Source organism: Ammospiza nelsoni, chromosome 10 (genome assembly GCF_027579445.1).
Source record: "Ammospiza nelsoni isolate bAmmNel1 chromosome 10, bAmmNel1.pri, whole genome shotgun sequence".
NCBI classification, from domain to species: Eukaryota; Metazoa; Chordata; class Aves; order Passeriformes; family Passerellidae; genus Ammospiza; species Ammospiza nelsoni.
This window is the reverse complement of record NC_080642.1, coordinates 15,768,872-15,782,110: the sequence shown is the minus strand read 5'-3', so window position 1 is coordinate 15,782,110 and position 13,239 is coordinate 15,768,872. Positions and strand designations below refer to the sequence as shown.

The following is a 13,239-nucleotide window of genomic DNA, read 5'->3' as shown; positions in this document are numbered from 1 at the left end:
CACCTTGGGTTGTGAAAGCTTTCATTTAAAAGTCATTCCTGATGTTAACAGGAATGTTCAGATGGATTTAGTCCTACACTGAATTCTGACAGAATTTTACACTGAAATTTTTTTCTTTGCATCCTAGTATCAAGAAGATACTTAGAAGGCATCCATAGTATTTAGAAAGTATTCTCATGTTGAAGTAATCACTGTTTGAAGTAATCACTGTTAATGTATTTTCTTTTATAGGTTTACATTTGTTTTTCTATTTTTCTTAATAACTAAATTAAGTGTGCAGGGTTTTTTCTTTTTTTTTCTCTGAAAAGAAAGAAATAGCTTCTTCTTGTAGAATGTTCCTCAAATAAGATTGACCAATAAGAGTTCTTCCTATAAATAAAAACATAAAAATTTAATTTGTGGTTTTATATAGAAGAAGTGGATATAATACATTTTACTTTACATACATCTGAACTCTACCTTTTGATTCCATGATCACTGAAAAAATGTCTGAAATATTAGAAAACTGTGATGTTTTCAAAAAATTATTTTGGACTTTGAGTGTAATGTGACCCAATATTTTACAGGACCACCAGGGAGAGGGATCCCTGGTTTTCCAGGTATTCCTGGGCGTAGAGGTGAGTTGCCTTTTTGAAAAGCAGCAGCTTAATTTTTAAATCCCAGAACCATCATCAAGTCCTCTCCTGCTTTCAGGTGCTAGAAATGGCACTAAGTGTCAGAGGAAATCAAGAGTGATTCTGTGCTTTTGATCAATGGTTTGGTCCTATGTAGTAAATGTCAAGAGTTATTGCTTGTAAAGTTTAGATTGTTGTAAAAGGCAAATAAAGGAGCTGACTTCTGTGGTCTTCTGAAGGTGATATACACATTCTAGAGCTTTTGAAATGTTATTGTGATATATAATTGTATTACCAGAGTAGGTTCTTATCAAAACAAGATCTTTCTGAATAATAAGCACATTTTGAGAAAGCTGCACTGGTTGCATTTTAATTTTGTTCGTCTTCCCTTTGATATTAATAAACAGAAGATGGACTCTTCCCATTTTTTAGGTTTTACATTGCTGGTAGGAATCCACTGATTTGCTTTACTTTAAAAAAGTAAAATTAAAAGCACTCTAAGATTGACTTTAAACAATGTCCCTATGGAATAGTGTCTTATTTTGTTGCATTCATATTGATCCAGTTTAAAAGGATTTCTTAGTTCTGAACAAAGAAGCATTTCTTCTACTTATTCATCAATAAATATTCCCTTCTCTGGTCTGTTTATCCTCCTCTCAAGTTTATTCCTTGGGATGAGCAAGCTCTGAAATGGAGTGGGATTTTTTTTATTTGTGGGGTTTTTTAATTTTAAAAAAGTGGTGTGTACCTTGCTGTGAGTCCTGTCTTCTCAGCACTGTTTTGCTTTAGGGTAGCAAACTGGCTTTGGGGACTTCTGTACTAAAGACAAAGGCTGAATTCCACCTTTGCCATATAGGAAATGCATTTTTAGAGTTGTCACATCACCTCACTGTCTTGACAGCCTTCTCCACATGTGATGTCCACACTTTGCAGGAATCAAAGGGGATATGGGACTGCCTGGTTTTCCTGGGCCTCCAGGTGTGAAAGGTCATCAGGGAGATCAAGGACCCATTGGACCTCCTGGCTTAGTGGGGTTACCTGGATTTCAGGGCACCACAGGCGTGGCAATCATTGGCCAGAAAGGGAACAGAGGTGTTCCTGGCACACATGGAAGACCAGGTGTGTTGTTGGAACTCCTTATTTGTCTGAAAGGATATACTGATAATTTAAAGTAGAAGTCAGCCTATCCAGAATTCAAGTTTGAAAGGGGTATTCCCCCAAGAGAGTTTCATAATTAAACAGGTCCTTTAGTAGTTAATGCAACATTACCATTGCAAACAACATGATCTGTGCAGTGACATTTAAATTAAAATAACTAAGCTTTTGAGTTCACCCTATTGCATTATCTTGCTTTCCTCCCATGTGGTTCGTGAGGCAGCTGAGATCCAACTTTAACAAAGTGAGATAGCCTAACACCTAAATCTAAGCCATGTTGTCACTAAACCATGTCCCTAAGTGCCACTCACGATAAGTGACAACATGGCTTAGTGTTAGGTTTTCAATTGGACTTAATGATCTTAAAGGTCTTTTTCAGTGTAAATGATTCTGTGATTCCAGACTTAACTACAACTGGAGGATATGCAAAAGCCTGTAGTGTTAAAGAGTACTGTAAGTTCTGATTTTAGACTAAATTAGCAGGCTAGGAAAATTTTTTTTTTTTTTTAAAGTATGTATATTTCCTTGGAAATCACTGAGGTGATAAACATGAGTTTTGTTATGGAGCCATTGAATGTTGCATTGTGCTGTGTGTAATCTAGGTGAAAAGCTGTTGGCAGCAGTTTTCCCTTACTCTGATATTTCTGTGTAGGTGCTCCTGGTTTTCCAGGCCTTCCTGGTCTTTCCACTCTCAGCGTGAAAGGAAGCAAAGGTGTCCAAGGGGCAGATGGAATTCCAGGGCCAAGGGGCCCAGCTGGTGACATTGGCCCTCCTGGTCCCAAAGTCAGTGAAACGAACAGTGCTTCTTTCTTATTGCATTGATAGTCTGCTCTTACCATGAAAAGATAATAATACCCATTAAAAAACCCTCCAAAATCTCTAAACAAACAACAAACCCAAACAAGTGTCCCCTCCCACCCATTTTCACAAAAATATCTTGTTATGGAGGAAATAAAGTGGATATGAGAAGCCAGTTTTATGGACTTAAGTGGGTCAATAAGAATTGTTTTTCTAATTCCTGGTGTGTAATTTCCTTGGCTGGTCTGCATTACAGGATAATATGAACAATAATATGACAATTTCTAACATGCTTAAAAGTGGAGCAGATAGTTCTAGTTACAGCATATTCTGTGAACATAATGCCTTGAATATTCTGAACAAAAATAGAATGTATTTCATTGTGTGAAGATGCTGCTCCTGTTTATCACTGATGTTCTCTGTTTTGCAGGGAATAGAAGGTCGATCAGGCTATCCTGGTGCAAGAGGGGACCCTGGATTTCTTGGATTCCCAGGTGTAAAAGGTATGAATATATTTATTATGTACACTTCTGTGTGCCAAATACAATCATTTACATGTTGAGTTGTAATTGTATTTGTGTATGACAGGTTCTAGACACACAAAGTTTTGCCACGAAAGCCCGGGTTAAGTCAGGTCTAAATGAAAGCACTGACTGAGAGTTTTCACTGAGGTGCACACTCTGAGTGGGTCCTAACTTAAGCTCAGGTGAGGAAAGGCTGACTAATCCACAACCTCCATTTCAGGCAAATTCAAAACAAGTTTGTCCTGAGTGAGTGATGAGCTCTAAGGACTTTGGCACTGAGTCTGCCAATTGGAAATATCCCACTACTGCTAGAAAATGTGACTTTTTGATAATCTCTTAGCTATGGAACTCAGGAGCATTTAATTATAATTACAGCACTTGGTCTGTTGTTTGCTGTAAGAATAGTTCCAATTAAAAGCTCATTTACAGTTTATCAGCAGATGAACTGTTAAATGTATTAGCTTCATTAATTTCATATTCCTGAGGGTAAGTTGAATCAGTAGTTAGCTAAAAATTCTTTTAATTCAGACAATTTTCTAGTGATTTAAATATGATGTAGGCCTGCATTACTCTAGTATTCTCATTTTTCAATTGCATGACTTACAGTTCCACAGAATTGTCATTACCTGTTTAACCTACCTATTAGTAATCCATGCTAACCATTGTGCATTTTAAATTTATTGTAATTGGCAAAGTACACAGACAGTAATCTTACTTTCTTTAACCAAAAACTCTCATTTCACATTTGTCAAATCTCCCAATGTGGTATTAAAAATACTTTTAATTAATACTTTTGTTTCAAGCAGAACTGTGGAGCGTGGTCTGTAACCTCATGTTGTGCTTAGTGAAAAAAATGACTTATCAAATTTCTCAACAAAAACTCTACACCTCTCTTAAAGCCTTCAGCATAACTGACAGTAGGGTTAAAGGGAGCTGAACTCCACTTGAAGGCTGCAAATCCAGGGACAAAAACATGTAAGATAGAAAGAAAGGATATAGTCTAAAGTTGAGAATTTAAACTAGGTTTATGGAACAACCTTAATATAGATAGGCATCATCTTATAAATTAAATGCACTTGATCTATAAATTATGCAGTTGCAGCAGAGGTGAAGAAACCCACTTTCACATTTCAAACCAGTCTATAGGTTGAATTACCCTTTGCATGGATTATGCAGGACTCTTCAACAAGCCTCTGAAACTTTGATAGTTGTTTTGACATTTTAAACCCGAGAGATATCTTCAGTCTTCTCTTTTAGGAGAAAAGGGTAATCAAGGACCCCCAGGACCACAAGGTGCAGAAGGGCCAAGGGGACCAAAGGGCCAGCAAGGTAATCAACTCTTCTCCTTCCAATACCAGCTGACATAGCTTGGTTTATTTGGTTTGTTTTGTAGTTTGTTTGCTTTCCCTCATTGTAAAGCAATAGATCTTCATTATATTTTTGCTACTAGGCCCACCTGGATTCCCTGGAAAAATATTCTCCATCCCAGGAAGCAAGGGTCCTGCAGGACTGCCAGGAGTCCCAGGAACACCAGGTGATCAAGGAATTCAAGGGATTCCTGGACTACAAGGTGATTTATATTTTTATCTCTATGCATGCGTCTGTGTGTGCTGCTTAGGAGAACATTTTGGTTTGGTGGAAAAAACTTCTGCACAGAAATCTGACCTGTTTTAAATCTTCACCATATGCCTCTGGGGAATTTTTTCTTGATTGCAATTTAGGACCCAAAGGAGTAAAAGGTCTACCAGGCCGTTTTGGTCACCCAGGACATCCAGGATTGCCTGGTCCAAAAGGAGACAGAGGATTTCCAGGACCAAGAGGTACAGGAAAGCAGAAACTCTGTTTGGTACTAACTGAATTTACAGATAAATTGTACTGCTGATTTCTGTCAATCCTTCCTCTTACATGTATTGAGATTCTATCATTTACAGAACATTTACAGTAACTTTAGGGACATATGTAAGTACATTCTTAGCTTTTAACAGATGCTTGTTCACAACTGAAATAATAATTTACAGAAATATGCCTTGACTATGCTCTTCTGTTATTAATTACTTATATTTAGTCACTTGAAACCTGTAGGTACCAGGGTGCCTTTTTATTACATCAAAATAGAACAAAATATTTTTATTTAGGCACCACAAAATGTTTTTACTTTAAGCTTTTTTTGGTTAAAATGGCCATGGTTCTTTAAAATACCTCACTATGCCATAAAGCTATGCAGTGTAAAGCTGCCTGAGCTAAGTCTGAAGGAATTCCTATATCTGGAACATATTCTACGAGTTTTTAAGTTGTATCTTGTTAAGTGGTATTTTTTTTGTTAGTTTTCAAGCAGTTTCACAAATTTAAAAGAAATGAAAATTTAAACAAAATTATAATACTTGCAGACATATTTATTTCTCATCCACAGGACAACCTGGATTGATTGGCTTTCCAGGTCTGCAGGGGTTACCTGGATCACCAGGTACTATCACTGCTGGTCCAACAAGAAAAGGATTTATCTTTACCCGGCATAGTCAGACAACAAAGATTCCTTCGTGCCCACATGGGACATCCCAGATCTATGTTGGCTATTCACTGCTTTTTGTACAAGGAAATGAGCGAGCACATGGACAAGATCTTGGTACTGTATTGGTAAAAAAAATTCAGATTGTTTTCTTAGAGTCCAGTAACGCTAAGTTGTCCTGAAACCAAATTTACAGTAAATGTCTGAGATAAACATTGGTTTCAACCATCTGTCTCCAGAAGGGCCTGGAGTCAATTCAGGAATCATGGTTTAAAAGACACTTTTCTTTCCTGCACTCCTATATTCCCTTGTTGATATCCCTAGAGATTTTTGAGGAAGAATTCAGTTACTTATGGATAGGTGTCTAGTATACATATAACCTCGACATATATAACACATATAACCTATATATAACCTTGACAACATTTGAGCTGACACAGGGCTGACAGTAACATCACAGGATGTGAAGGAGAATCTTGTGGGTTTTGGAGCCTAAGTGGGATACTTTAGGGTGTGAATAATGTCACCAGAAACTGTTGTTTAAGCAGCTGAGTCCCTGCTACTGTGTCAAGGGCTGATACCATTCAAGAAGATTGTATTGTTTTAACAGATTTTGTTCTTAGCCCTGGTTTATTATATAGATATTTTTGTTTAAGCCAGAAGCATTTTGCTTTCAGATAATCTTACTGAACAGATTCTTTTTATAGTTAATAACTGTTTTAGTTCTTCCTATAGTAGATTGGGTGCCATCGTGTGTCTCTTCGGGTCACTGCACTAAATTTAATCTCCTTCTGCCACAAACCTCTCCTCTTTTGTCCTCCAGGAACAGCTGGTAGCTGCTTGCAGAGGTTCAGCACCATGCCATTCTTGTTCTGCAGCCCCAATGATGTTTGTAGCTTTGCTTCTCGCAATGACTACTCCTACTGGCTGTCCACTGCAGTGGTGATGCCACCAGACATGGCACCCATTTCTGGCAGGGCACTCGAGCCCCAGATAAGCAGGTAAAAGGATAAGAATTTTAGCACTTCTGCCCTGGAACTGCAGAGGCATCACAAATTGTTTTAAGTGGCAAATCTTAGGCAAGACCTGTCTGTGTCAGCCAGTACAAGCACTGACTTCATCAGCCTGCTTTTTGATTGCTCACCTAAGTATGTCAAATACTCACTGATACTCTCCAGAAAAGTTGGAATAAAGCTAGGGTCCCACCACAGGGCCTATTGCTGCAGAGCCAGCATAAGAAAGTGGAACACTGTCCTACCGATTGCAGGGATTGTTTTCTTTAGACCCTATCATTATTGATATTAGAGACAGACTAAGATTAAATAAAGACAACTTTGTTATTTAGAATTAAAGCACAAATCAAGTTCTGCTTTCAGTTCTGCATGATGTATTTAGTTAGTGAAGAACATTGTAAACTGAGCTGAAGGTTCTCAGCTATGAAACACTGTTCTGCAAGCACGGCCTTTTCTATTTACTTGGAATAGCTGAGAAGGATGGAGAGCAATGTAAGAGAAAAGTCCTAAAAGCATGAAAGGCCTAGAGCAGCAAAATCCAAGGTGGGAAGGCAGGCTTTGCACTCTTATCTTCTGTCCTGCCCTACCCTGTTGTTGCAATCCAGTAACTCAGCTTCAGTTTCCTCATTTAGGAAATAAAGATTACTTTTTCTAATCTTAGCAAATAAAGGTACAGAAGTACAGAACTTTGAACTAAAACAGAACAATACAAAATAGTGAGCATGTGAAAAAGGTAACATACTGCTTATTACTTTGTTAAAGGCAAAATTAAGAAGCTCAAATGTTCTGGAATTGCTTCCCATCTTAGAACAGTTTTAGTCTGGTGTTACTAGTAGAGATTGCAAAGCAATTGCAAGGTAAGGTATATGGGTTCAATTTACACAAACCTGTGGGAGCAGTAGCATTTATAGTAAAGTGTGCTATGCCATGAGGTAGCTACCATCCTAGAAGGCACAAGTTTGCTCTGCTTTCATGTTTTCCCTCATGTCTGCACTGAATGTATGTGCTTTCCTTCACAGGTGTGTTGTCTGTGAAGGAGCTGCAATGGTAATAGCAGTTCACAGCCAAACAGCTGTAGTTCCTGCATGTCCAGATGGCTGGATGTCTCTCTGGAAGGGTTTTTCTTTTGTTATGGTAAGGATGTAACAACTTGAATTATTAATTTTATGTCCTCTCATTTTCATTGGTGTTTTCAGAGCTCATTTGTTTCTTAATAACTGTTAAATCCTTTTAATTTTTTTTCCTCTGCTGAGAAGTAGAAAATAATTCTATTAATTCTTATTCAATTCCAAAAGCATAGAAACAGCTATTCTGATCTGTTCACAAAAATAGGTGGCAGGAGGAAAAGCAGAAAAGATAAGAGAAGTACTGAATGATTTTAGGCTGGCAAAAATAACTGCATGCATTCACTTTCACATGTTATGCTAAGACCTAGGAAATAGGTTTGGAGAGTAGAGTGGTTAAAATGGTTCTGAACACAAAAACATAGAAATAAGTGACCAAATTCCATGCCAGGAAGTTCTTATAAAAATCAGATTTGGGGTTGAAGTGCACCAAAAGCTAAAATAAAAATAAATGCAGAACCCTGTCTACAACAGACTGCCTCGGCAAGTTTGATGCCATAATTAGATACAAGTGAAGAAAGTTCATAATGGAAATGCACATTGAGAACTGCTTATGGGACTAACAGTATATTTATAATAGGAATGTAGCATTTCATCTGTGTTACCCATGTTTGTGGGATGTCATAGGGATTGAAAAATTAAGGTAGAGGAATTTTAATCCCCTCTTTTTTCCATAGTGTAAAGTCCTTTTAGGTCTAGGATGAGGTTTTTGTTTCTCCTGTGATTTAGCCCCAAGTAGTAATAATAATAAACTTGGGAAAAAAATGAGAGAATCTTTTAGCATTTGGTTAAAACAATTTACTTGTTTCCAATATCAGCAAAGTTAGATGGTATTTTCTAGCCAATTTTACACCATTGTAAATTATTATAGAGCTATTTCTACAAGCATTTACCAACATCAGAGAAGGAAATGCCTTTTCTGCTTTTTGTGTTGGGAGAAGTGATCAGTGCAATAAAAAATATGAAAACACACCCCCACCAATTTGGTTTATTTGTAATGTAGTTACTGTTGTACTCAACTGGACAGAAGCCAGCTTTCTGGCTTTGTGCTGGTTACTGCATTTCATCGACCTGAGAAAGGCCTTTGCAGGGACTTAAGAAATGCCATAGAATTTTCAGAAGGCTTCTGTGCTTCATTTTTATCAAATGAATCTGCATTCATTTTATTTTGTCCAAGATATACCACAGAACATTTGGTATATTTTAGAAAGAGGAGGAATTTTTTGCTGGCAGTTTACGAAAAGCTGATGGACAAGTTCTCATGAAAATGTTTTGGTGGTTGCAGTACACAAGTGCTGGCTCAGAAGCTTCTGGCCAAGCATTGGCATCCCCTGGATCTTGTCTGGAAGAATTTCGGGCCGTCCCATTCATAGAGTGCCATGGCAGGGGGACATGCAACTACTACACAAATTCCTACAGTTTCTGGTTGGCATCATTAAATCCAAGAAGAATGTTCAGGTAAACTGTACTTCCCTGCATCCCAGTGCCCAAGGACACAAATGCCTGCAAAACCTGTGGGAGCTTCCTTTTTAACTCCCTTCAGGTTAGGCACCCCTGTTTGTCAGGTGCAGAGTAATTTTGTAGCACACAGATGTTTGAGCCAAAAATTTCAAGGTTGTTGTCAGTAATTCCATATCCAAAGTCTCATTGTCTCTCCCTATTTTTTAAAGAAAAAAAATTGAATGTTTGGGTTTTTTCTTCTAGGAGACCTGTGCCACAAACTTTGAAAGCAGGACAACTAGAGAATATCATCAGTCGTTGTCAGGTCTGCATGAAGAGACCAATCTAAATGCTGGCCACTCTTCACAGAACATGAAACTGATTTATTACAAAGAATTGCCTGACTCTGAAGAGCTATAATTTATTGAAGTCCTGCTGCATCTGGAAAGAGAATTAAAAATTCCCAGGGCAGCACTGTGGTGAGGTAGGGCAACAGTTTGACTTTTGTCTATGGCAAATGACAAAGCACTTTGTTGGAGGAATCTTATAATGGCATCTGCAGGGACATCTGCTGAACCTTGTCCTTTCTGAGCTGCATCTTCACCATAAAACTACAGCATCACCAGATCCTTAATGAAAGATGTCAATGCTGCCTTGTGTCATGTGCTTTTCAAACAGCAAGACAATCTAAATGCTCCTGTATCAGCTTACATATGTTCAGTGTTTCAGGTGGATATCATTTAAGATGCCAGTCTGGCACTTATGAGAGATAGGGTTCAATAGGAAATATTTTCAGTGCACTTTTAACTATATAATGATTCATTAAGAGTTGTTTTGGTTTGGTTTTCTTGTCTAATAAACAAGTATCTCCCCACGTACCTCACCCTTGCTCTGGCTGGCAAACGGGAATACAAAGGTTTTTGTATCACTGTGATGATGATGGTGCTTGACTGGCCAGAGAGGGAGCGACAGCAGGCACTGGGCAGGCAGGACAGTGGTGACAGCACTGGCTCTGTGCTCCAGAGTGACTGTGGCTAAGGGCTGACTGAAGAAAGTGTTGGGAAGTTTTCTTTAGATTCCATGGCTTTTGACATTGATCATGCAGTCTTTGAGTTCTTCAAATTTGGCAGAAGTTATTATGGTCACATGCTTTTGTCTCTCCTGAAGAAAGAACTATTTACCGTGTAATTTGGGATTTTGTTGGAATTAACAATTACTGTATGGCTCAAGGGCTCCCATGGCATTGTCAGGTTATTACACACCCATCAGGATGTGATTGCTAACAAAATCTATAATACTTCCATTTTACAGTATTTCATATTTAAATATTTATCACGAATTGTAGTCTGTATTTAAATATTTAGCACGCATATATGCAAATGAAACCATTTATTCCATACAGATAAATGTATGCATCCAGAATTTTTAAAAAGACTGATATTTAAATTGTACCATCTAAGCACTGACTTATATACAAGAGAATCCAACTATAAATGAACATAAATACTTGAAAAGCACTTTCATTTTCTCATATAAATTATATTAAATTGTAGCTCTGAGGTTTTTTAATATTTATAACATTGCACTTGCAAGGCTATTTAAAATTGTAATGTTGACATTTAAAATGTTAATATTTTTTAATACTTGCACAATTTATCAGAATTTCAGTATTTAGTGAAGAAGCCTAATTCATCTGAATAGTTCTGTAAATGCACCATTTAAAATGTAGGGTCTAGCAATTCAGTGAAATAACCAGGATTTCTCATTTAGATGTTTTTTTAAGCCAGTGAAATTTTATATTGTTTCTGTTAAAGTACTTGCAACGTGTTTGTCAGACTGTTTGAATTTTCAGTGTTAACCTAACTAAGAAAAGGTTTTGTCTGTGTTCCATGCCTGTTTCTTATGATGGAGCTAAGATGAAGATATCATTTATATGAACTGAATGGATATTTTAAAATTATTGTTTGCTTGAACAGTCATAGTAATTCTGTTTGCAAGGTACAATTGTGAATTTACAGGGTTTAATGAAGAATCTCTTTGCAGATGCACTACTGGTAAGAAGGTATTAATGTCAAGTTAATATTTAGTCTTTCATTTGAATCAAGCCTGGGGCTGAGATTATCTTCCTTAAAACAATCACATACTAGACTTTTCCATAAACTCTGAAGTTTGCTTTAAATACTCAAAGACCACACCTATTGCTTGGTAGGTTGTTGGGGTGCTGGTGGTTTTTTTTTTTTTCATTAATGCTCATTGCAGTCATCCAAACATAGAACTGATGACTCTGGAGACTTCCATAAAACTAGCTGGTAAAATGCAAATGTGAGTACCTGAGGCTGAAGTCTGCTGGAAATGTGTCCAGTAGAGAATAATGTGTAAGGAGAAGGGAATGGATTGTGGCTTTGAAGTACAAAGGTAAGTTACAGAGAATTATGTCTATTAGTATAGCATGTAACTGGAAGTTATGCCTTGTTCCTAGTTTTGGATTCTGCTGCTCACTTTTTTTTGTGGCCTTCAAAAGTTACTGAAGAAAGATGTTGATAAATAGCTCTAGATTTTGAGTGCTCAAAATTACTCTCTCTTTCAAAAGCATGAAATACAACTGCAGGGACACATGTTTGTCAAGCCTGGCATAATACAAGCTAGACACTGGAAATCAAAGAAAAACTTGGGAAAAGTTGATGTTGACTTCTCACTGCAGCTGCAGATCATTTTCCTTCCCTACTGCTAATGGTTGTTGTGAGGATTAGTTACCTGCTGTCTGTAAATGCTTTGGGAGCCTTAACTGGAAAGTGCTGATGAGGTGCAAGCTGTTAATATATTGTACTGAAAGAATGGACACACGAGAAATTGGGAATAACAAGCAAATAATGGGGGCTGTATTCTGCTAAATACAGCCAAATAAAGATATTTTGACTAAATAAAAGATCTATTTCCATGTTGGCTTTTTTTTCCCCCTTTTCTAGTACTAATGCTCTTGTCCACTAACTGGGCATACAAAAAAAAAGGGTTATCTGATTAAAACACATGGGGTGGAGTTTGTCGTAAGAAAGACACTCACTCCCTCTGACCTGGACCACACTCCAAGTTTAGGACTTGAGTGAGAATACTCAAGCTGGGTCTGTGCATACCAGCTTTCTTCCTACATAGGATGCTGTGATGAGCTGGGGTTTTCCTTCTCATCAGCTGGTTCATGGCTGTTTTGGATTCAGTAGCAGAATTTACATTGCTAACTGATAATTTATATTGCCAACACACTGATGGATAGGTTGTTGCTCAGTAGTGTTTACTCTAAGTCAAGGACTTTCAGTGAGGAGAGGCACAGAAATGTGGGAGGAAGCATGGCTGGGACAGGTGTCCTGAACTGGCAATTCCATGCCATAGAACATCATGCCAGTATATGGACTGGGGAAATCACCTGCAAAAGGAGGCTGATGGTGGATCAGGGACCAGCTTGGCATTGGGCACCAATTGTATTGTCATCACTTGTCTTACCTGGGTTTTATCCTCTTCTTTCCTTCTCCTTTTTATTGCATTTAGTAGTAGTATCATTATTATTACTATTTTGTTTCAATTATAAAACCATTGTTACCTCAACGTGAATTCTATTTTATTTTCTTGATTCTCCTCCCATCCCATGGTGGGGTGGGATGTACGGAGTGAGTGGCTGTGTGGTGCTTGGTATGATCAAAGTGTGCAGAAAGAAAAAGGCACAACCTAAAATTAAGAGTTCAGCATGCAAATAAAGAAGACAAACCAGCAGAACTGTGTTGTAAGCAACACGCTTAAGGATGGCCTTTTAAATCACTGATCTGAAAATCAAGAATATCTGCAGCGAACTCTTCAAACTGTCAAAGAAAGTTACTTGTGCAAGCACCTGTACACAATGCAAAAAATGGAAAGAATATCTGAGAGGGGAAGGGATACAGCCTGATCCAATTCTTTTTGAGTTGGGACAGAAGACAAGGGGGCAAGGACAGTCGTGATCCTCTAATGGTAATTTATAATGTGATACTACACTAGAAATCCCCACCAGAGCTTTTCTGGAGGATTTCCTGTCACTCA

General features: G+C 37.8%; 1 protein-coding gene across 1 annotated transcript in view; it reads left to right on the top strand.

Annotated features, from left to right (window-relative positions):
* The window catches only part of COL4A3 (collagen type IV alpha 3 chain), a 53,702-nt gene extending 41,669 nt beyond the window's left edge, over positions 1-12,033 (top strand). Inside the window, exons 41-52 of the mRNA XM_059478874.1 lie at positions 567-617; positions 1,548-1,733; positions 2,422-2,552; positions 2,998-3,070; positions 4,349-4,420; positions 4,542-4,661; positions 4,813-4,911; positions 5,502-5,714; positions 6,421-6,598; positions 7,630-7,744; positions 9,020-9,192; positions 9,439-12,033. Of these exons, the coding sequence (XP_059334857.1) occupies positions 567-617; positions 1,548-1,733; positions 2,422-2,552; positions 2,998-3,070; positions 4,349-4,420; positions 4,542-4,661; positions 4,813-4,911; positions 5,502-5,714; positions 6,421-6,598; positions 7,630-7,744; positions 9,020-9,192; positions 9,439-9,523 (1,496 nt within the window). The 3' untranslated portion in view covers positions 9,524-12,033. The remainder of the gene's footprint in view (positions 1-566; positions 618-1,547; positions 1,734-2,421; positions 2,553-2,997; positions 3,071-4,348; positions 4,421-4,541; positions 4,662-4,812; positions 4,912-5,501; positions 5,715-6,420; positions 6,599-7,629; positions 7,745-9,019; positions 9,193-9,438) is intronic.
* The last annotated feature ends 1,206 nt before the right edge of the window (positions 12,034-13,239 follow it).